The sequence below is a fragment of the Hippichthys cyanospilos genome, chromosome 21 (genome assembly GCF_059441005.1).
Source record: "Hippichthys cyanospilos isolate Australia breed blue-spotted pipefish chromosome 21, RoL_Hcya_1.0, whole genome shotgun sequence".
NCBI classification, from domain to species: Eukaryota; Metazoa; Chordata; class Actinopteri; order Syngnathiformes; family Syngnathidae; genus Hippichthys; species Hippichthys cyanospilos.
The window spans coordinates 8,556,045-8,576,751 of record NC_142389.1 but is presented as its reverse complement, the minus strand read 5'-3'; the positions used below and the strand labels follow the sequence as shown (position 1 = coordinate 8,576,751).

Genomic DNA, 20,707 nt, shown 5'->3' with positions numbered 1-20,707 from the left:
AACGACGGGTTGCTCGCGTGCCCCGGACACCGAAAGAATGGACGATGGAGACGGAATGAAATAAAATGACTTTATTGTTCAGCCGTGTCACAACCTCGTCTCCAAAAGAAACACAGCAGGACTCTCAACTGGTTCCGTAACCTGGCTATACCTTTTGATAGTGCCGCCCGCTTTTCTATCTCACACCCAATGATAGCATACAAAATAGTAACCTACCAGTGAATGTATATAAAACACTTTTTTTTCTAGATTTATCCCCAAATTTTGACCCACATTTGATCTCTTTAGAACATGTGACATTGACATTTTATGCTTAAAGAAGCACATAAGAATGTATCATCCTCCATTTTTGATTATAAAAAAAAAAAAACAAAAACAAAAAAACTACACAATGTTACATTTTAAGTCAGAGTACAACTGATTATTAGTGTTCTACACATTCGGCCATAACCAAAGAAACATTGTATAATAGCACTATAACTTAACACTACATGTAATATAAGTTTGTTTAATAATAATAAAAAAAAATACAGATGATTAGCAAAGACAAACTTAAGATGGCTAGTGTGAAGGCAAGCTGGGTCAGTACCATGACAGAGAATGAGTAATACAAAAAGAAAAAAAGAATACAAAAAGTAGAACTGAAAAAGGATTAATACAGGCAAGGCTAAAACGTGTTAACCAACTTTAAGATCCAACTCGTGTACCCTCATCAAAATATGTAACCAGCCACAAAACCATCTTGTGATGTCAAATCTCTCGCAGTCCCCCCTCCCCCCTTATTTTTTTTTTTTGCAACTTGCTAAAGCATTCCCATGGCAACCATCATTTGTTTTTTTCCTGCTGTCAGGCACTTTCCACGACCGCTTTTTCCTTCCTTAACCTTCACAACTTGACACAGCCAATCAAAAATGCTGCCTCAGACAAAACAGGTTACAGGCCAATCACAACGTGGGCTCTACCGGAACACCAACTGAAAAAGAGCAAAGCAGAGCGTTTGGACAGGGCCGCCGCGGAAAAGCTTTCCGAAGCGGCTCTTACCCATCCTACAGGTCGGTGTCGAACCAGGCCAGCTGGTTGCTGTCCATCAGGTCCTGGCTGTGACCGAGGTCCGGAAGGGGATCGGTGTGGTGGCCCAGGTCGGGCAGAGCGTCGCCGTGGTAGTCGGCGCCCTCCATCATGGGGTCCAGCAGGGTCTCTTGACCGTAGCCCGCGGGGTAGGCCCGGTATGCCCCCTCTGCAAACCCAAGGGGGGGGGGGGGACTCTTATTAAGATGGCCTACCTCAAGTTAACCTTCAACTAAATACGAAAAGCCAGCTGTGACGGTGAACTCACTACATATAGTAAAGGTCACTTTTCTTAACCAAAAAAATATATACATTGAGTATAATGTATAATGTATAGTAAGTGGGGGCTTTCCAAAAAATGACCAGGTGAGGCATCCAAAAGCAAGTCTCTCTTGCTCTCTCTAGATTACAGATATATAGTAAGGTGTCACCACCCAAAAATATAAAAAAAACATGTGCAGTAAAGTGGCCACACCTCCCCCCAAAACAGCACTGTGTATGGTAAGGCGAAAAACTACCAACCTTCCAAAAAACCAACCACACCTCCCCCCAAAAAAAGACCAAGACTCACCATCCTGCCTATAAGCCAGAGGGTCTCCCTGAGCCCCAATATCCAGTCCAAGATCTCCAGTCTGGAAAAACAAAAATAACGAAAAGATGAAACAGAGTAAAAACAAGCTGACCGGAGTCTCCATTTTCCCCCACAGGTGTGTTCAAACAATGCCAATAACGTAAAGCGCGGGCACCTCATTCCAGGCCAGCGGCTCAGTTCTGAACAACGAGCTAGTCAGCTCCACCGAGAGGCGTTTCTTATAGTCCTGGGGTTTGTCTTCAGACATGCGGAAGAGGACGGCCGCGGCATACGTGGCTGCGGGAAGAAGGGAGAGGAGTCAGGCGAGGGGAGCCGCGAGCCGACGGGACTAAACGTTCTCACCGACGCCCTCGTTGCGAGAGTGCAGCAGTTCCGTGAGCGGCGCGGTGGCTCCTTCGGCTTCGATGGCCTCGGCGGCCTCCTTGTCCTGAGCCAGCTCGCACAGCACGCCGGCGGCCACGCGCTGAATGTTCTCCACTGGAGAATACAGCAGCTAGAGAAGAAACCAAAAGCAAGTCAGAATGATCAAAACGCAACGCGCTAACTAATCCGTTCGCTTTTGAATTCACCTGGACAAAGAGTGGAATGGTGTTGAGTCCTCTGATGACAATTCGGTTGTGGACGTCCCGGGCCAGGATGTGCAGAGCTCCTGTGCAGCCTTCCACTATTTCTTCCATACGCACGCCTTCCTGTATATGGAGACGCAAAAGGAGGAAACATTTAGTCAAGCCTGAAAAGTTTGAACAGATATGCGTTAAGTCACGACTGTTAATTGATTTGAGGTGTTTTTTTTTAAGGGGGGGGAGGGGTCAAACTCTTTATTGTTTAAAGTATATGCAAGAGAAGAAGAACACGTGAGGAAGTAAAAGGTTGGTAGGATTCTCACTTCTAATAATTCTGACTTTATCCTCAGAATTGTTATGACATCAAGATTTTTTATTCTCTACCTTCAGAGAATTTTGATTTCAGACCCGAGCTTATAGACAGGATTCTGACGTATTCCCATTATTTTGAATTAAGTCAGAATCTGACATAAAAGTGAGAATCCTGCCCAACTTGCTTGTCTTTTTTACTGGCCTTAATCCTCTTCAATAAAAATCCAATCTGATAATTGATTATTGCATTTTAAGGTTATATTGCCCAGCCCAAGCACAAACTAAATAACGCTTTTAGCAAGCCCGGTTCCATACCACAAACTGCTGCTGATTGCCTCCCATGCTGGTGCGCCTTTGGGTGTCCTGGTGAGCCCTGACCAGCAACTGGACCAGGCGCGGAATGGCTCCTTGCTCCCGAAGAGCGCTGTGGTTGGCCGGGCAAAGGGCCAGGTTGCGAATCAGACCAACTGTCGCCTGGTGAGAGGAGAAGGGGCAGAAAAAAAATAGATATCACGCAAACATTTTCAATCCGAACTCAACTTTAAAGGTGGCTTGAAGTTAGAAGGCAAAAAGACCTTGATGAGAGGCCAGTGAGACGGTGGGTGCAGAAGTTTGACAACCACGGGCAGGCCGTAGTGGAGGCGCACTGCATTCTGGGCCATCTCGGCATCCTGGTGGCGAGAGGTGAGGTGGCGCAGGGCACAGACGGCCGGCTCAGTGATGTCCTCTCGGTCTCCCGCCCTGAGTACTGTCCTCACGAGGGCCTCGATACCTCCAACCTGGTAGCGGAAGTCATCATATGACAGCATAGGTCGGTGATTATCAACCAATTCTGTGGGATTTTTGAAAATACAAAATATGGAACGTGGCGATCATGAAAACATTTCATGTACCTGGCAGACCATGAGCTTGTTACTATAGTTGTTGCAGGTCAGATTTGAGAGGATGCCAGCAGCACACGTCACCACATTGATGTCATCACTTCCCAGCAGCTGGACCAGGGTCCCCAGCAGACCCTCCATCCCCTCCTAACAAGAGGTTGAGTCACATTTTCTCACCCTCAGTACTCAATTGGCTGTCATTTGTCACCGCCAGTCATGAACACATGAGAAAAACAGCCTTGTACCTGCTTTGTGGCAGCATCTGAAAGGTTCCTCAGAGTCCAAAGGCAATTCTGGACCAAACGCTGGCTGGGGTCAGTCAGGTGGAGTCCCAAGGCTTGCATCCCTCCTAGTATTAAAAAAAAAAAAAAAAAAGTCAATCAATCAACACAAATATATTGTCAAGCGGGAAAAAAAATGCTCTATTTGGAACCTTTTGCGAATTTCTACCAGGAAGATTAACTTACCAGCTTCGACTATTGCAGGTTTGTTGCTGGAGCAAACAGAAAGGACCTTGAGCACTCTGCTTGTGGTCCATAACAGTTTCTCATACGTGAAGGTCCTCATGATGTTGACCAGGGCTTGGGGCCCACCACTGGCAAGGATAATCAACTACGACAAAAAACAGATTTGGCATTTAAGTGATCTGAAACAACTTAAGACATCTTGACAAAAAAACATCATCCACGATACCTTGCTCTCCTGGTTGCCGTAAGCAAGAATCTGCAGGCAGTCAGTTGTGATGGCAAGGAACTTAACATTGGTGTTGGACAACAGAGCCACCATCTTCTGCAGTCCTCCTGCCAGGCGGACGGCCATCTTGGCTCCTTCTTGGTGCAACAGAAGGTTGTGGAGCGTAGTGATGGCGTAGAACAACACGCTATCCACTGGGGATCTGAAAGACGCAAAAGATACACAAGGTAATTTTTTGTCTATAATGTAAAGTTTTGTTTATCCTCAGAAATTAAGGCCGGGGGCAAAACGCATATGCGTCAGACTGCCATCAGTTACTGACCCCAACATCTTGACCAGGGCGGGGATCCCTCCGGACTTGAAGATGGCAAGGAGCCCCTCCCGGTGGTGAGAAAGGTTGTGTAAGGTTCCGGCAGAGCAGCGAGCCGTTTCCACATCGCCAGTGTTCTGCATTGCTCGGACGACGGCTGAAACCATCTGCGGCGAACGCATCAGAGCGTGGCGAGAGGCCTCCTTCTTTGACAACTGATGTACCATTACAGCTGCCTTGTTCACCACAACCTGAAGAAAAGCAATGGTCAGTGGTATAGTAGTTTTTGTTGTTTTTTTATTTTATTTTCATAGCTAGTGAGCTTCTCTTTACCTGGTCTTCATCATTGAGCAGTTTGGTAAGCTCTGGGATGGCCCGAGTGGCCAGCTCCGCATCATCTTGGTAGTTGATGAGGTTGACCACGGCATGCTTGAGCATCTGAGAGGGTTCCGCCAGGCGCTGCACCGCAGTTGGGTGAGCGGCATCAAGCTGTGTCGGCGGAATCTGAATGCCTTCCTCCAAGGTTTCAGGGAACATGGCTGCACGCACCCTCTGGGCACGGGTCATGGCGTAGCCTTCAATGTCTGCGTAAAAAAAGAAAAAAAATCAGTACAACCAAATCATGGAAAGAACCTATTATGATGAAGTTTGTGTTAAACGGTGCATGGTCACAAGTACCTGTAGTCTCGGGAGTGAAGGGCTGGTTGAACTCCCAGTCGTACATAGTGGGGTCATCCTCCTCTACATCAGGGTTTCCTTTGCCACTCAAAGACGGCGCCGTGGTAGTGACGCCAGACTGAATGCCTGAGTCAAGGTAAGATTGCTGCTGCCATTGGCTCACTGCAGCCTTACTGTCTCCCATCGCCATGTCCAACTCCATCAAATCAGCTAAAGACAACAATAAAACAATTATTTTGTCCGAAACGCATCCCAAATCAAGCAACATGGCTGAACTGAGAACTGTACAGCCAATTAACAGTTTTAAACCATCTCTCTTGGGACCTTTATATACTGTAGAACTAAATCAATATCAAATTACATTATTATGGTTTTAATAGCATAAATATTCTGGTCAAATTCATATTGTTGCACTTGTCCTTAAAAAAAAAAGAAAAAAAATTAACACTTTCTACTGAAAAAAAAAAAAAAAAAAGATTTCATTTGTGGTCATTTCCTCACTGTTAAATCTGTTCCTGATTGCACAAAATGCAAGCACTTAGATAAAGTACACCGAACTATGATCTCTGGTTGGTGGTTACACACTTAGCGATACATTTTTGTGGTTTCTCCAAGGTCCCCTGAAGGGAACCACAACTAAGCTGTTTTTCACCAAAAAAGAAAAAGAAAAAAAAGAAAAAACTGTCGACACCCCAGTTTGAAGGCTTTGCCAAATATTGTATGATGCCATGTTATGCTAACTTAGCAAAATGGAGTAAAATAACTTGTGTAAACAAAATGTTTAATTCAGTTATCTACATTGGGCTTGTATAGAAAGAAAAATCACCTTAAATGTTGCATGTTTGGAAAAGCCGGATAGCATCAAAATATGATCTCATAGCTTTTCTAATGAACTAAGTAACATATAAGCTAAAAGTACCTAATCAAAACTTATTTACATGAGTTTGTTCACAATGCATTATTGTGTTATTCCTGGTGATCATGTGAAGTTTGAAAAAAGTAACATGCCTTCAGATGCCAAATTTTTAGATGTATACTCAATAACAGCAATATCATCTGAAAAATCTACTTCAGGTGAGTAACAAAACATTTTCCATTGCTACCTCCTATTATTGATGGCAAGCAAACATAAAAATTGTGAGCGCCTTGCTTGAATAAGTAAGGAATATACTGTACACCCTAACTCAAAAAAATTTTGATATTTTGAGATGATACGACTTCACTAGCCTGATCTATACCTACTGGGTAGGAGAAACATGAATAAAAAAGATGCCGTTGTAGAGAGACTGCAAATTGTGCTTTGCAAAATAGATGATGAACTCCACAAGAAAGTCGTCTACTGTGCTCTGGCCACGCTCGAGCAACCTGGTTGATCCTGCCAGTATAACATACCTGCACAATCTCAAAGCCATGCAAATCTAAGATGACTCAGACTTCGACAGTGAGTCATTAGGTTAGGTTACATTTAAGACAAATGTATGACGATATTTAAAAACATGATTGAAATCAAACAGTTTCATCACAATCGGCACTTTGTAACTGGTTTTGCTCTTATGTAAATACTGTGGCGGTATCGGTAGTCCTTAAAAAGTATGAGGACATTCTGTCTGTTTATCGAAACTTACACTGGGTAGCCATTGTTCTCGCCTGCCCTCGGCCTGCACAGCAGCTAGGTCTGTGTAAAAGGAGAAAAAAGTGAAACAAAACAGTCACCCAGGGGAAATAAAAACAATTCCTTCAACGCGGTAGCTTACACTGTTACTTTCCAGCTAGATCGCAGAATTCCTGCCCTTTGCACCAATTTACCTGCGCCAGGTCTCCCCCTACTTCAAACGCCTGTTTTCTGCGTTTGGCTCGCGAAAGTCGCCGAGAGTAGGGAAATGCCCAAGTCTCCACCTCCGATCGAGAAAAAGCAAAGCGGTGGGTATTTCCAGGCCCCAACTAGCACAATTCAGCATTGAGCGGCAAAGCACTTCAAAGGCATATTTCTCCCCCTCCCCCGTACCACGGCCAAGTTCCGACCTAGCAGCCTGCCTGGGTTTCCGATGAGAAACTACCTCCTCCGCCCCGATTTTGCTTCCATGACTCCTCCTCTCGTGTTTGGAGACAACTACACACGTAACAGACTACCTAAACAACCCCCAACAGCGAAGTGAACCATCAGACATTCAAACGTGCTAACATTTTTTTTTCATTGCCATTAAGGGCGTTACGTTAATCATCGTTAGCTTTAACTGCTTACCTCGAATATGCTAACCGCTAGTAGGACAACTAGCAAACGTAAACAAACACAATTGGAAGCTTTGGTGTCAGATTTTAAAAGCGGTCTCGTGTAGTAAAACTAACACAGAGTATCACGACTATGAATCGAGTCCGCTAGTGTAAACGTGGTTTTCAAACAGGATTTTTTTTTACCAGTTTTCTTAGCTTAGCTAGCCAGGACGTCTGTAAAGTAGATCCGGGCGCCACCATACTAAACCTGCCGTGCTGCCAGCCAAAAATCTGAAAACCTCACCGGAGCCCCCTCCCATGCCAAAGATGATTTTCTTCCAAAAAACGGCGATTGACACGGTGATAATACGTTATATGCGAGTAACACTAAGCGAGATATCCATACCAGAATCCAGTGGCACCTCCGTCGTTTCTGCTGGTCGAAAAAAATCTCCTTTAGCTTGGGTAAAAATTTGAAGAGCTAAGTGAATCAGCCGAGCAAGTCCGAACCACACCCGCTCTTCCTCCGCTGAAGATACTGCTTCCGCTTGCACGATCGAGCAACAAGATGGCGAGAGAGGAAAATTTAAGTACCGGTATTCTGCCGCAATCGGAAAAATAGTGCGTCGTCAAAGTTATTGACATCCAACCATAATGCAATACTTCTCTGCCATTTAAAAATATTTTCAACGCGTAGTTTCTGACGACTGACTTGGTTGTTGCAGCAGTTGAAAAGGGCGAGGTATACTTGTTAGAACGGAATGTGACTCATTTGTGACATAATTAAGTCCATGTCACTCAGAGGACAGTTTATGAAATTGGGTGTCAAAGCTGACAAATTACGAGTAAAAGAATACCCAGAAACGTTTTGCAAGTTAATTTTAAATTTAAGTTTATGCTAAGTTGTCAATTGTTGCGTGACCTCAATATTTTGGATAATGGGGAGATAACGTATTGGCTCACCTGTTTTCACAGTTTGGTCATGTGATGTTTGCAAGCTGAGCCTTGATTGGTTGTTACCTGAGCCTTAAGCACACGTGACTTCATCAGCAAGTTAAAAAAAACGCGTTTTTAAAAGATATCAATTGCATTGGAATTTTTCTTTTTTTTTATCAAACTAGAAAGATTTTACTTCTAAAAATGGATCAAGTGAAGTATGATTGAAAATCCTGGAAGGATTTTTTCTTACATTCAATGAATATCTACATTTACCTATAAATTAAAAGGCGACCGTCAAATGACTCCGAATAAATACCTTTATTTGACCGCTTAACAGATCTGATTATACAAACGCCAACACAGAGCTCTGAAATAACAGGACCAATCAGCAAGACGATGACTGTACATTCTTGATGTGACCCACACATGGTTTGACCCCCCCACCCTCCTACCTAAAGAGTCACCGGTGTGTCATTCTGTACAAATAAAGCTCACCTGCCTTTTACAATTCCTAAGTATCAAGAAGGGAGTTTTCTCAAATGTCAAAAGTGTGTTCCATGCTAGACTGCAGTCTATTTTTTCTTTGTCCATGTTTATTTAATGGTGTAGTGTATTTCAATGAGTGTAGTGTAGAGCATAGTTGTGATTTTCTCCTTTTTGGTTTGTAAATAGAACTCCAACGTACAAATAGGTTGCATTTATGTCCTTCATGATCTGTTTCACTCGCTCATATATACACACACACATTCACACACACACACACACAAATGTTTATCCCTTCTTAAAAAAAAAAACACTTTTTTTCAGGCAATAATTTTGTTCTCACTCGTTTTTTCTGCCTAAGTCACTGGCCAAACCCTATTTATCTAAGTGCAGTTTCTTCAACATGTCTTTCTACCATTAAAAAAAAAAAAAAAAAAAAAAAACACTAACCGAACCATCACAATTAATGGATGGATAAACACCTTCTTTATCAGTCTTGCAATCATTCCAGCCTACACCCCCAAATTGGTCCCCCATACCCATGTAACCATGCTTGCATTTACAGTGACACATTCCCTCCCAGTGTAACAGCCGGCTAAGTAGAAGGTGGAGGGGAAGTTTTGGATGAGGGTAAGGGAAAAAAGAGACAAGTCTTCATGTGGAGGGTGAACGATAACAGGTAGAAAAAAAACCTAGGTGTCCACCTTTTCTTTTTCCCTACTTCCCTCTTTTTTTTCCCTTCATATCAGTGTGTCAGAGCAGAGGGAGGAAGGGCAAAAGAGGCGGAGGGTGATCGAGGTGGAGGAAAAAAGTAGAGCAGGGTGATTTGAAGTGCGTTGGTCTTCATGTGCCTTGACCGTCGGTAGCGGGTGTCTCGTTGGCATTGGGCAAGTCCAAGTCCGTCTCTCGGTTGGATATGCGGTCTAGCTCCGCCTGTACATCACTCAGGCCCAGTTTGGAGCCTGCGACCGTAGCAGTCAAGACAAAAATCAAGAAATTTGCTATGGAAGTAGTGTCATTTTTCATGACTGAAAACATGCAGAATCACATTAGCCAGTGCAGGAGATTGGCAAAACCAGGGGGGTACATTTACACATGTTTAAATTAGGGCTGGATGCAATATAAAACAGCAACATTCAAGTTAGATATCAAATAATGATGATGATGATTGTTAAATGCTTTAGTGATTGAGAACCGACACTTCAAACCATCGTTAAGATTATTAAGAAGTTTTTATTGCAGAATCACTTTGCAATTTTGCAAAATAACTGCACCAATATTGCATTTGACCACAAGAAATGTTCTTGTTTCCTAGTCTCCTTGCTTCTGCTATCCTAGTTTCATACTCCTAGTTTTCTTGTTTCATTGCTTCCCTCCCGTTTTTCTTGCTTTGTCCCTCCTTTGATCCTAGTTTTTTCTTCCATCCTTCATTGTTTCCATGCTTGCAACTAACCTTGTTTTCTTGCCTCCCTTCTTTGTTACCTTGGTGCTTCCATCATTCCGTTTTCTTCCTTCCTAGTTTGCTGTTTTTATGGCTTCCGTCCTTCCTTGTTGACTTGCTTTATCCCTCCTTGAATTCAAGTTTCCTCTTCATTTTCTTTGCTTCCTACTGAGCTTGTTTTCTTCCTTCCTTCCTCTTTTTCCTTATTTTCTTTTTTCATTTCATTCCTTCCTCTCTTGCATTGTAGTTTTTCTTCTTCAATCATTCCTCATTTCCTTCCTTGCTTACTTGTTTCCTTCTTTCATGTTTTCCTCCCTTCTTTGCTTTAGTTTCCTTGCTTTCAACCTTCCTTGTATTTTGGATTCCTTGCTTCTACCATCCTTTTTTGTTTCCTCACATCCAGCTATCCTTGTTTTCTTGCTTTCTTCTTTCCTTCTCTCAATACTGTACTTGCTTCCTTCCTGCATCATGCCTTCCTTGCTTCTTCCATCCTTCCTTGTTTATTTTCTCCTCTTTTATTTACCCATCCTCACATACCTTTTCCTTAGTTCCTACAAGCTCCATTGTTTTCTTTCTTCATTCCATCTTTGTTTTCTGACTTCCTTCTTTCCTCGTGCATCTTGCTCCTTTGTTTCATTACTTTCTTGTTTCTTACTCCTGTTTCCTTGTTCTCATGCTTTCTTGCTTCCTTCAGCAAAATCACCAGTGTGAGGGGTTTGATTTTATATTTGTTTTTTGTTATTTGTTTGACCAATTACCACCAGTCCAGCTTTAAACTGTTTAGCTTATTTCTGCTCTCGTTTTACATATATATATATATATATATAATTAAAAAAATAAGAATAATTTTGACAGACTCAAACCATTCCACTTTTGACACGTTCTACTCATTTCAGCTCATTTTCTATCATTGTATGTCATTCAATATCATTCCACATCATTTAATACGCAAATTTCATTTCACTCCACCATTTTTCATTCATCCTCCCAGCCATCACGCTCATTTTCATTCTCTAGCAACACACACACACACAAAAAAAAACAAATAAATACATTGCAGTGTGTTTGTGTGTTGTGACCGTCTTTAGTTTCCAAACGCTTTGGCACAGCATCCTTACCTCATTCACTGCTAGCCCCGTTAAAATGAAATTTTTACTTATATAGATTTCAATGTGAATGAATGAGTTACCACATTCACTGCCATCCAGGTAAAAAAAATATATCTTTGATGTCTTTAACTGTCAGTGGCAGTGAATGAGATGTGTCTGTGTTGGCCAGCCATAATTGGAATCATGTGTAACGTGTGTAGCACAAGTAAATATGCGCAAAATACAGTGCAACATGCCCTAAAACAATAAAAGATGTTGCTTGCATTTCAGAGCAAACCTCTTTTTTTTTCTATGATATGCTTAAGCTCCAAATTCTTAAATTATGCAAATACTGTTTGCAATACCGCTCATTAATAGGGTGCAGTTGTGGTTAGATCCTTCATGCTTGAGCGGTGATAAGGATCACCAAGGAGACGGGATTATACGAAAATAAGAACATAGATCCACAAGCAACAATAATAGGAGAATGTCTTGCTCACACACACCTTATCGGGGCCAACATCCTCTGACTGGGGCACGAGCGTACACACATTGTGAGTGATGTTAACAGTGAGATTGGACAGCAAAGACGAGGAATGTGGTTAAAAAATTAGGGGACATTTCACGATTCTATTGCAGGAGGGATACACGAACACAAGGGTGATGATGTTGCAAAATATTAGGGATAAGAAGAGTGAAAAAGTCAACTCAAAAGAGGCAGAGATGAGTCATGACTGAGGATTGTGGGAGGACTGGATGCTCACTTTTTTTTGATCACAGAAACTAAAGGTCACAGAAAAGGCAAACCGCAGGTGTGCGGAGAATCTCACCTGATTTGCGTACTGTCCCTGGAGTGTTGTTCCCACCCCCAGCCGTTCCGGCGCCTCCTGTCCCCGCTTTCTTTGTCAGTAGACTGTTGAAGAAGTTGGCCAAGACTCCCTCACTAGTTTGACCTGCAGCAAACACAAATTAGCACAAGTTTAAAATGAAAATAAAATACAATTGCCTCCTGATGGTGGCGCTTTTGTCTACCTGACTGTGGCATGGCATTGGCGACGTTGGCGGCTGCAGAACGGTTGCTTGTTCGAGGCGAACCGGTGGGCGCTCTGCTTGTTGTGTCCTATGAATATGATACATTTTACTCAAAGTCATGGAATTTTTCTGGATCGGAACAAAAATGTAAAAATAAAGCGCTCTTACCACTGGTCGCCCTACACTAACAGCAGGCTGCTTGGCAAGCAGAGACTTAAAAAAAAAATGAGTGTAATATAAATAATGGTAATGTGAGTACATTTACAAAAAAAAAAAAAAAAAACACATTAACAATTGAAAATGCTTACCTGCAGTTTTACTAGAAATACTTGGTCATCTTCCGCCTGAATTTCCTTTTCATGGACAATCTGATGGGATGTAACAAAAAGGTTTTCTTGTAATATATGAGATACATGTATGATTTTATTAGCAAGTCTTTAAAAACTTATTTCCCAGTGAAACTTGTGTACTTTTGATTAATACCACAGAGAATGAAGTACAGTATATCAAGCAGTTATTTCCTGCATGTTGATTATTACTAGGGGCAGGTTGATGATCTATCAAAAAAAAAAGGACAAACAGCAATTGTACTATATGTAAGTAACACTTGTAACACTTTGCATCCCTAAATAGAATCAAGAATTGTATTGATAACGTCATGCTGTTGGATCAGACATTCAAAACAGCATTTTTACTACCATTGATTAGGAGACCCATGCAGTGTTGCGCAAGAAGTTGACCTTAACGCCCTTTACCTTACACAAAGCCTAAAGACACAGTCTGTTTAAAAAAAACAAAACAAAAAAAAACATACTCTACATACAGTAGTGCAACATAAGTATAAATATGTTAAATAAGACATCTATTGTACTACTAGTAACACAAATGCGTATGACCAGAGTTAGTGCCTTTATAACATTACAATTTGCGACATAAAATGCATTCAGTGAACTGAAAGTGAGTTTTTTTAAGTATATTTTTGCTGGTGATCCCTCCAATTTGTGGGGAATGGGTACAAGGTTGGCCCATTAACAGTAAAAATCCAAATAACTGACATCTATTGAAATGGTTTGGGAGAAACAAAGTGTTTTTTTGTTTTTTTTAATTAATGAAACGATGAATCAATAATATTTCTGCCAAAAATCGTCCTAAAAAACATTTTGGTGGCCCTAAGGATTTTAGATTCTATCAAAAAAGGAAACAAAAACAAAAATCAGTCTTTCCAAGAATTAGAATACAATTGCATTAATAAGGTATTGGAAAGTCATTGCGTAGCACCTTAATTAGCTATCTTATAATATTTACAAAAAAATCCTAAACTCCTTTTGGTCTTCTCAAAAGTAGTCAGTAAGCTACACAACCATGAAGAAGACTGTTATTCGATGTCCAAAAGACAGTCATTGCAATATTATTGCAATGATATTTGCTCAAAGTTGAGGGGACGAAAAATGTCTAATAATTCTATTTGTAGGTTTCACTCTGAAATGAGTGACACAAATCTGATGTTTTTTTTTCATGATATAGAAATTGTTTTTAGATGTAGGATCCAAGCTACCTTTCTGACAGGCGGTTTGACGATCACATCCTCAAACCCGTCATCTGTCTTTATTGTCTGGAAGTTCTCATGCAGTATCGCAATCTTCTTTTCATTGTCCCAACCTGAGGGACTGACATCGAAGAGGGGGGGTTAAAAATGCTAATTTAGTTCTTGACTCATAAATTAAGCCCATCACACACACACAACATATAAAAAGGCTCAATCAGTCAATAAGGGTGGGCATGGATTACATAAGAGTATACACACTTACATGAAGACTGCATCTCTTTCCACTACTTGTGCAGGGCAGTGGAATGGAAAGCCATAAAGTCTGTGGACCAGATATTTATAAAGCACATCGAGGTTTTTCATTTCCTTCACTGATGTGTAAATAAGAGACGCTCCATCTGTCACCTCTGTCAAGGTTGCTTTTTTAAATAATACAATTTCAAGAAAGATGCAACGACTTTACAATCCAGTTTTAACTCATTCAATCCCAGACATTTTTTTTATTTTAATTAACAGTCCAGACATCCAATCCAGGTATTTTTTCAAATATCTTTTTTAAGTGGTTCAAGGAGAGTCTAAAAATGGCTTGTACTAAATGAGTTACACACTAAAGTATTCTTTTTTTTTTTTTTGCTTAAATAGTTATGATTACTTTAGCTACTTACTTGAGGTAATTATTATAAGTTCCTAAGTAATTGTCAGTTTGGGCAATCAAGTACTATTGTAATCTACCACTTTATCTACTTGTGCTAAAGTAATTATTAGTATTTTAGTACCTCAAGTAATTATTGTTAGTACATAATCAATTATTAACCCGAACATAATTGATCACTTCAGTATGAGTAATTAAAATCACTATTAATTGATTACCAAAAGTAATCAATTACATCAATACCAAATAGTATTGTAATAGTATCTAATTTAATGATTTTAGTTTTTGATTACCTAAGAAATGGATTACTTTCGAACTTGATTAAAGTAATCAATTTCTTAAGCACACAGAGGAACTAATCAATACTTAAGTCATGGAGTAGCAGCCAGTTTTAGAACCTCCTTTAGCCAAATAATTGTCAAGAAATATAAATAAATACCTGGGATTGAATGGCTGGGCTCTTAAAAAAAAAAAATAAAATATATATATATATATATATATATATATATATATATATATATATATATATATATATATATATATATATATATATTTGGGATGTAATTGGTTAGTTTAACATGGTTTAAGAAAAGGCCCTTTTGTGACAACTATTTGGTAGAAGAATTTGTGTGCGTGTGTGTGTGTGTGTGTGTGTGTGGGGGGGGGGGGGGGGGGGGTTGCACTGATGTCATCATGAAGGATACACTGTAGACAGAACTGTCTGATGTGGGACTGGATAAAGTCCAGGTGTTCGTCTCTGTAGTCATGCTCCTTCTCCAAAGTGCTGATGGCATCACACTGCAAGGACACACAGGTCCAAGTCAAATGGAGGCAGATGCAACTTTTTCAACAACAAAACAAGAGCTGGAATCTGACATATGAGATATATCATCAAGGGCTGTAGGGGGAAAAAAAAGTCTATCAAGTCGGTTAATTGACTTTAAAAATAGGTTGACTAAAAATATCTGCCTGGAATCTCTGTCTGTGGGAACTGTTTGCGCCACAGATTTCTACATAAACACAAAAACAGGGATCCTTTCTAAGAAAAAAAAAAGAATGACAAAGACAGATGGAAAATGTTAAATTACTGCAATGTGGAAAAAGCAAACCACAAGCAGTATCAGGGGAAAAAAAACTGTATGCAAAGACCATCTTGACATATGGCTCCAGGGCTTGTCTTGGTGCACCACCTAGCTGTTGTTGCTATCTGTGTGCTTAAAAACACTTTGTGATTTATTAGGTACATACTAGACTTTCACTAAACACGATGATAGCACAGTTTTCCAAAATATAAGAAAGCACTTCCCAAAAAACACTAGGGCTGTATTATTCAAGAATATAACCAGTCACTACAAACTTCTCATTTTACTTCTATAAAAATCAAAACAACTACTGTACTTCAAATGCTAACTCGTATGGGGCACTCAAACTTGAAAACGAGAAGAAGAACAAGACATTATTGACGTCATAGTAGTTAACAGGCAGCATCACTCTAAAGTTTACTGATGGGATTTGGTTGAAGCATTGTTCGTAAATGACTTCATGGACATTATGTATGTGTAAACTAAATGGTAGTTAGTTTTTCTTGACCTTAAATGGTAATCCCTGGCCCGATAATGCTAACTGTGTATGCTGAATTTAGCATAGGCACATTTTGTTGGTGTCTAAAAATTCATATGGAAAAAAAAAAAACATGAGTAGATATATATCCACTTACTTAAACTCATGTTTAACCATAGCAGATTGCTGAAAAATGGGGGTTCACTTGATTATTCGATGGAATAATCCACAGCATAATCAGTTTTAAAAGGATTCAATAATGACAGTCTTAGTATCATACTATTGTACATAACCAAGCACACACTGCCCCACACTGTAATTATTAACCCAATAAACAACATTTCTAGATAGTTATTGTACGCACCTTAGTGCAGACGACTACCATGGGTATGCCCAGGTTGTGCGTGAGTGTATTGTCTCCTAATGGCAGCAGCACACTCTCCTCCTCGTCAGCTCTCCTTTGTGGGGTCCCGTCATCCCCACTACCAGGCTCTGTGTATTCCTGAAACTGTTTTACAACTACATCCACACAACACACACAGTACATAGTTTTAGTCTATCTACAGTATTTTATCGCGCATGCATGTTAAACCGAGTCATCGCTCGATCTCACACTCACATTCACCACTGAGGAAAATGTCAATTACACAGGCGCAGAATATGGATTCTGGCGATAGGACTCACGTTTGTGCTCAAGCTCTCGCAGTGTTTCCGGAGGGACCCGAAGTTTGTCGACGTGTTCCCTGGCGACCGCGGCCCACTTTTGGAGCGAGTCCAGCGCATTCCACGGTCGCGACATGTCAACCGCTATCAGCAGTAACGTGTTGCTGATGGCGTCGACCGGTATAGCTACTCCCTGGAGACCTTTGTGGTACAGGTCTCCGTCTAACACCCATGCGTTACACCTGGTGTGGTCTGGACACAAACACCAAAATAAGAGTGTAAAATCATCCCAAAAACAATGCTAAATTTTGAGATAGTGCAATAAGAAATAGTGTCACATACCATCAATGTCGTCATCGTGGACACTGATGTAGAGGTATTCTAGACCTCGTCCTTTCATGTACTCTTCAACTCCTTGTAGCTTGGCAACCAAGGTGGTTTTCCCTGAGCCAACTTCCCCTGAACACAAAAGAACACATTTTAGCTTAGGCATATTACATTGTGATTTTTTTTTCAACTCATATACATATAGGGTTGGTGGAAAAAGGGTTACAACTAATTATTGATATTAATTAAAGCAAGTTTTAATTTTCATTTGCCCATTGAAAAATAGGACATTATTTTAAAATAACATGCAAAAATGCATTAATTATTGTTGTTGTTGTTGTATAGTAGCTAGTTTTGTCTGTAACATGTCAAAAAATGTTAATTTCTATCCAAAGTAAAAGCAAATTTATGCAAATGTTTATTCCGATTCACAAAATTAATATCGTGAGTCTGGAGAATTACAGAGTCTGGATAATACTTACAACATAGACTGAAATTCCAAGGTTAGGGACAATTTTAAACTAAACTCAGTTTTGAAATGATTAATGGATTATTAAAAAAAAAAAAAGATAATTGATTATTTTTTGACCAATTGTTGCAACTCTAGTGGAAAGTAAAAAAAAAACATTTGAACTTGCTTTTTTAATAACTTGTGTTTTTGTAATAAACAAATCCTAATGAGGAGTGACTTATTTTGTATGTTCTTATCTGTTTTCATTTTCAGATGGTCAGCCACTTGATGGCTTTCTGTTGTTGACGCCACTGGCGCTTATTTAGAAAAACAAATGATTACGTTCATTTTCCATTCAATAAAGAACACAAACATATTTTGTTTCAAATTAAATTTGTAATAGTAGAATGAGTATGATTACAATAGTTATTCTTCATCCAACCTGTATGATTTGAAAACATAGAATGCATAAGCGATTAAGTTTTTTTTATGACTGACAAAGTAACATTTTGCTCAATCGTCTTAGCTAAAATGTGCAAACACAGGTGGATTGCAAACACTCCCAAGCAACATAGATTCATTGCATGCATTCACATTGGTTTTAAAGGCAATTTTATTATTGCTGTGTTGACAGGCCTGCGTCAATTCCCCCATCGTGCTATATTCACTCATACCGACAGAGGGACTCCATGCATCATTAATGTTTTGATTGAAACTAAACTTGACTACCATGGGCCTGCCTGCCACGCTGTACGCCAATAAACTCGCTTATTATACAAGGCAACGTATTAGCCATGCACGATCGTATAGCAAAAACAATAGGGCGTTTGTGTTCATTTTCAAGGTTCACATCCTTTTCTCAGCATCACCTCTTATAGCCACTAGCATGCTACAATGACTTGCAGTGTACTGCACGCTCAGGAAATGCACCTGTCTTTGTATGCAAACTGCAGCGCATCATCACATCAGAGAAAGCTAAAGTTGATTCTTGATGAAACCATTCATCGGTGTTTGTATGCATTGTACTTATTTGATTGTGCATAAACTGTACCCACCCATAACCAGCACATTTTTCCCGGATGGTAGCTTCGATCTTGAGTGTGTTGACACTTCGCTCAGGATAGTCGACCTATAGACACAATGAGCTGATTATTCCATGACGATTCATTATTCATTCATTGCACTAAATGACAGGCTAAATGTTAGCTCACTGCACTGTCACAAGCTTCCTGTCTGGTGCTGATGCTAGCTAGCCTGGTTAGCAGGCGGCTAGCTGTCAAACCAACCAGCGAGCCGGTGGATTTTAGTTTCAGCGCTTCGAGGCACACATGCTATCGTTGACGTGCATTTCAGAAAAAGCCAAGACGCACCAAAGGTTCTGGCCGTCATCCTCCTCCGGGTTCTCCAGCGTGGTCTTGGATCCAGTTAAGGTGGAGGATAATAATGCACTCCTCCCAGCAGTCGCCATCTTCGCAGGGTTGTCAACGGAGCAAAGTGCCCGGATGTACCATTAGCTTAGCTTTAGCTTGGTGCAATGGCTGCTGCGCGGTGTGGTCGGGGCGTGGTCGTACCGCACAAAAGATGAGGGGCTCACTCACTCCAAAATACGCGATGACCTCACCCTCAGCATGACAAATTTTATCTTACACATCCAATCGCATTCTAATACACATGTGTTCTACTAAAAGCATGTGTTTGTTAATGCTCTACATCTTATAAGTGGGCCCTTGTCCATGTGCCCTCATTTAAAGCTTAAAACCCAAATCGTTTGATAATACAAGTCCCATTACAGATCATAAGCTTCTTTGACAACATTTTTGATGTTCAGATGGCATGGTGAATGCTAGGATTCACAAAATATGCACACTCATCACAATATCAACAAAACTTGCATTTGGAAATGTAATATTGGGTGAATATAAAGTCTCTTTTCAAATGAACGTAAATTAAAGCAACTGATGAGATATGGTATAGCTATATACCATTATATACTATTGGAAGAAATGACCTACATTCACAACCTAAATTCAAGTTTTTATTCCATTAAATAGTGTTAAATTATTCACAACAGTCCACTCTTAATTTAGTACCAAATGATTATCAAAGTTGCACATCAGGTTATTTTTCATTTGTTTATTCAGTTTCTTGTATAAAGTCTCTTTGTAAATCAACTTGAAAGTTAAAGCAAATGATGAGATATGTTGACCGGATTTAGCAATGGGAGTGACCACACTATTAGAAGCAATGACCTACATTTACGGCCTAAATTCTAATTTTTGTTCCATCAAATGGTGTTAAATTATTCATAACAGTCCACTCTTGAATTACTAGCAATTGATTATCAAAATTTGTCATCAGGTTATATTTATTTTGGTTATTCAATATGCTGTGTTAAATAAACTACCAAAAATGGTCACACTCCAAAAAAATACATAATGTTTACAATTATTAAACGGATAGTTTAAGTCAGGCTCACCAGTGTTCTGGGTTTGGTAATGTGACATTCACAAGATGAGACGAAATTGGTTGTTAGATGAGCTCTGAGTGGGTTCTTACATGATGCCATTTTCAGTCAACATCAAGTTGAAAAACGTGTTTTAAAAAGTAGTAACCAGAGGTAAAGTAGTTTTGTTGTCATAATAATTATAGACAAATAATCTGTTTTTTCAACTGAAAATGGCAGACGTGTAAACTGCACTCCATTAGGCATAAACAGTAAAAGTTACCTTTGCAGTAGAGTACAATTTACTCTAAAAAGACTAGATTTTGTTGTGGTCAAAATAGGTAAATATTATATACAGTTGAAAGAAAATATAATTTTCAATTTACTCAAAATATTTTACTGTTTAGAATGAGACCAAATACAGTTTTTGTATGTTTTGTTGAGTTTTAAGTCAAATTTACTAAAAAAAAAAAAAAAAAAAAAAAAAGGGTTGTTTTGGAAGAATCAGTTTATAGGTTTGATCTCTGATGTCAAATCCTAAAAATAGATTCAACAGGAACATGTCTCAAATTGCCCTGGAACTATTACGGTCAAATCACATGAAATACTTTACGTTTCTCAAATATTAATCTAGGAAGATTATGAATAGCAAATCATTTAAGAGCGTGAAAACTACTATGAAACTATTTTTCATACATGGCTGCCATATATTAGATAGCTGTGTTCGATAGGATTTAATCCATCCCTAGAAAACTCATTTTACTGCTTCGGGGT

The 20,707-nt window shown here is 39.9% G+C and overlaps 2 protein-coding genes across 4 annotated transcripts; both read right to left on the bottom strand.

The window, feature by feature from the left end:
* Window positions 1-56: 56 nt before the first annotated feature.
* On the bottom strand, window positions 57-7,874 carry LOC148406488 (catenin beta-1-like). Of its 3 annotated transcripts, none has more exons than XM_088404595.1 (17): window positions 7,715-7,874; window positions 6,723-6,772; window positions 5,098-5,307; window positions 4,753-5,003; window positions 4,432-4,670; window positions 4,110-4,311; window positions 3,884-4,028; window positions 3,662-3,765; window positions 3,429-3,563; window positions 3,111-3,314; window positions 2,851-3,009; window positions 2,230-2,349; window positions 2,003-2,153; window positions 1,815-1,936; window positions 1,640-1,700; window positions 1,042-1,237; window positions 57-973 (listed from the first exon to the last, which is right to left on the bottom strand). In XM_088404595.1, exons 2-16 carry the CDS (start codon window positions 6,733-6,735, stop codon window positions 1,047-1,049), a joined length of 2,307 nt encoding a protein of 768 aa, XP_088260721.1. In that variant the 5' UTR covers window positions 6,736-6,772; window positions 7,715-7,874; the 3' UTR covers window positions 57-973; window positions 1,042-1,046. The 3 variants fall into 3 exon arrangements, with proteins under 3 accessions (XP_088260721.1, XP_088260722.1, XP_088260723.1); XM_088404596.1 differs by lacking the exon at window positions 7,715-7,874 and adding an exon at window positions 6,852-7,109; XM_088404597.1 differs by lacking the exon at window positions 7,715-7,874 and adding an exon at window positions 6,904-7,109.
* Window positions 7,875-8,550: 676 nt separating this feature from the next.
* Window positions 8,551-19,004, bottom strand: dync1li1 (dynein, cytoplasmic 1, light intermediate chain 1). Its single transcript, XM_088405579.1, has 13 exons — window positions 18,861-19,004; window positions 18,546-18,619; window positions 17,055-17,171; window positions 16,734-16,964; window positions 16,414-16,568; window positions 15,194-15,287; window positions 14,100-14,235; window positions 13,847-13,958; window positions 12,600-12,659; window positions 12,460-12,504; window positions 12,292-12,379; window positions 12,090-12,212; window positions 8,551-9,692 (listed from the first exon to the last, which is right to left on the bottom strand). Exons 1-13 carry the CDS (start codon window positions 18,956-18,958, stop codon window positions 9,574-9,576), a joined length of 1,452 nt encoding a protein of 483 aa, XP_088261705.1. The 5' UTR covers window positions 18,959-19,004; the 3' UTR covers window positions 8,551-9,573.
* Window positions 19,005-20,707: the final 1,703 nt, after the last annotated feature.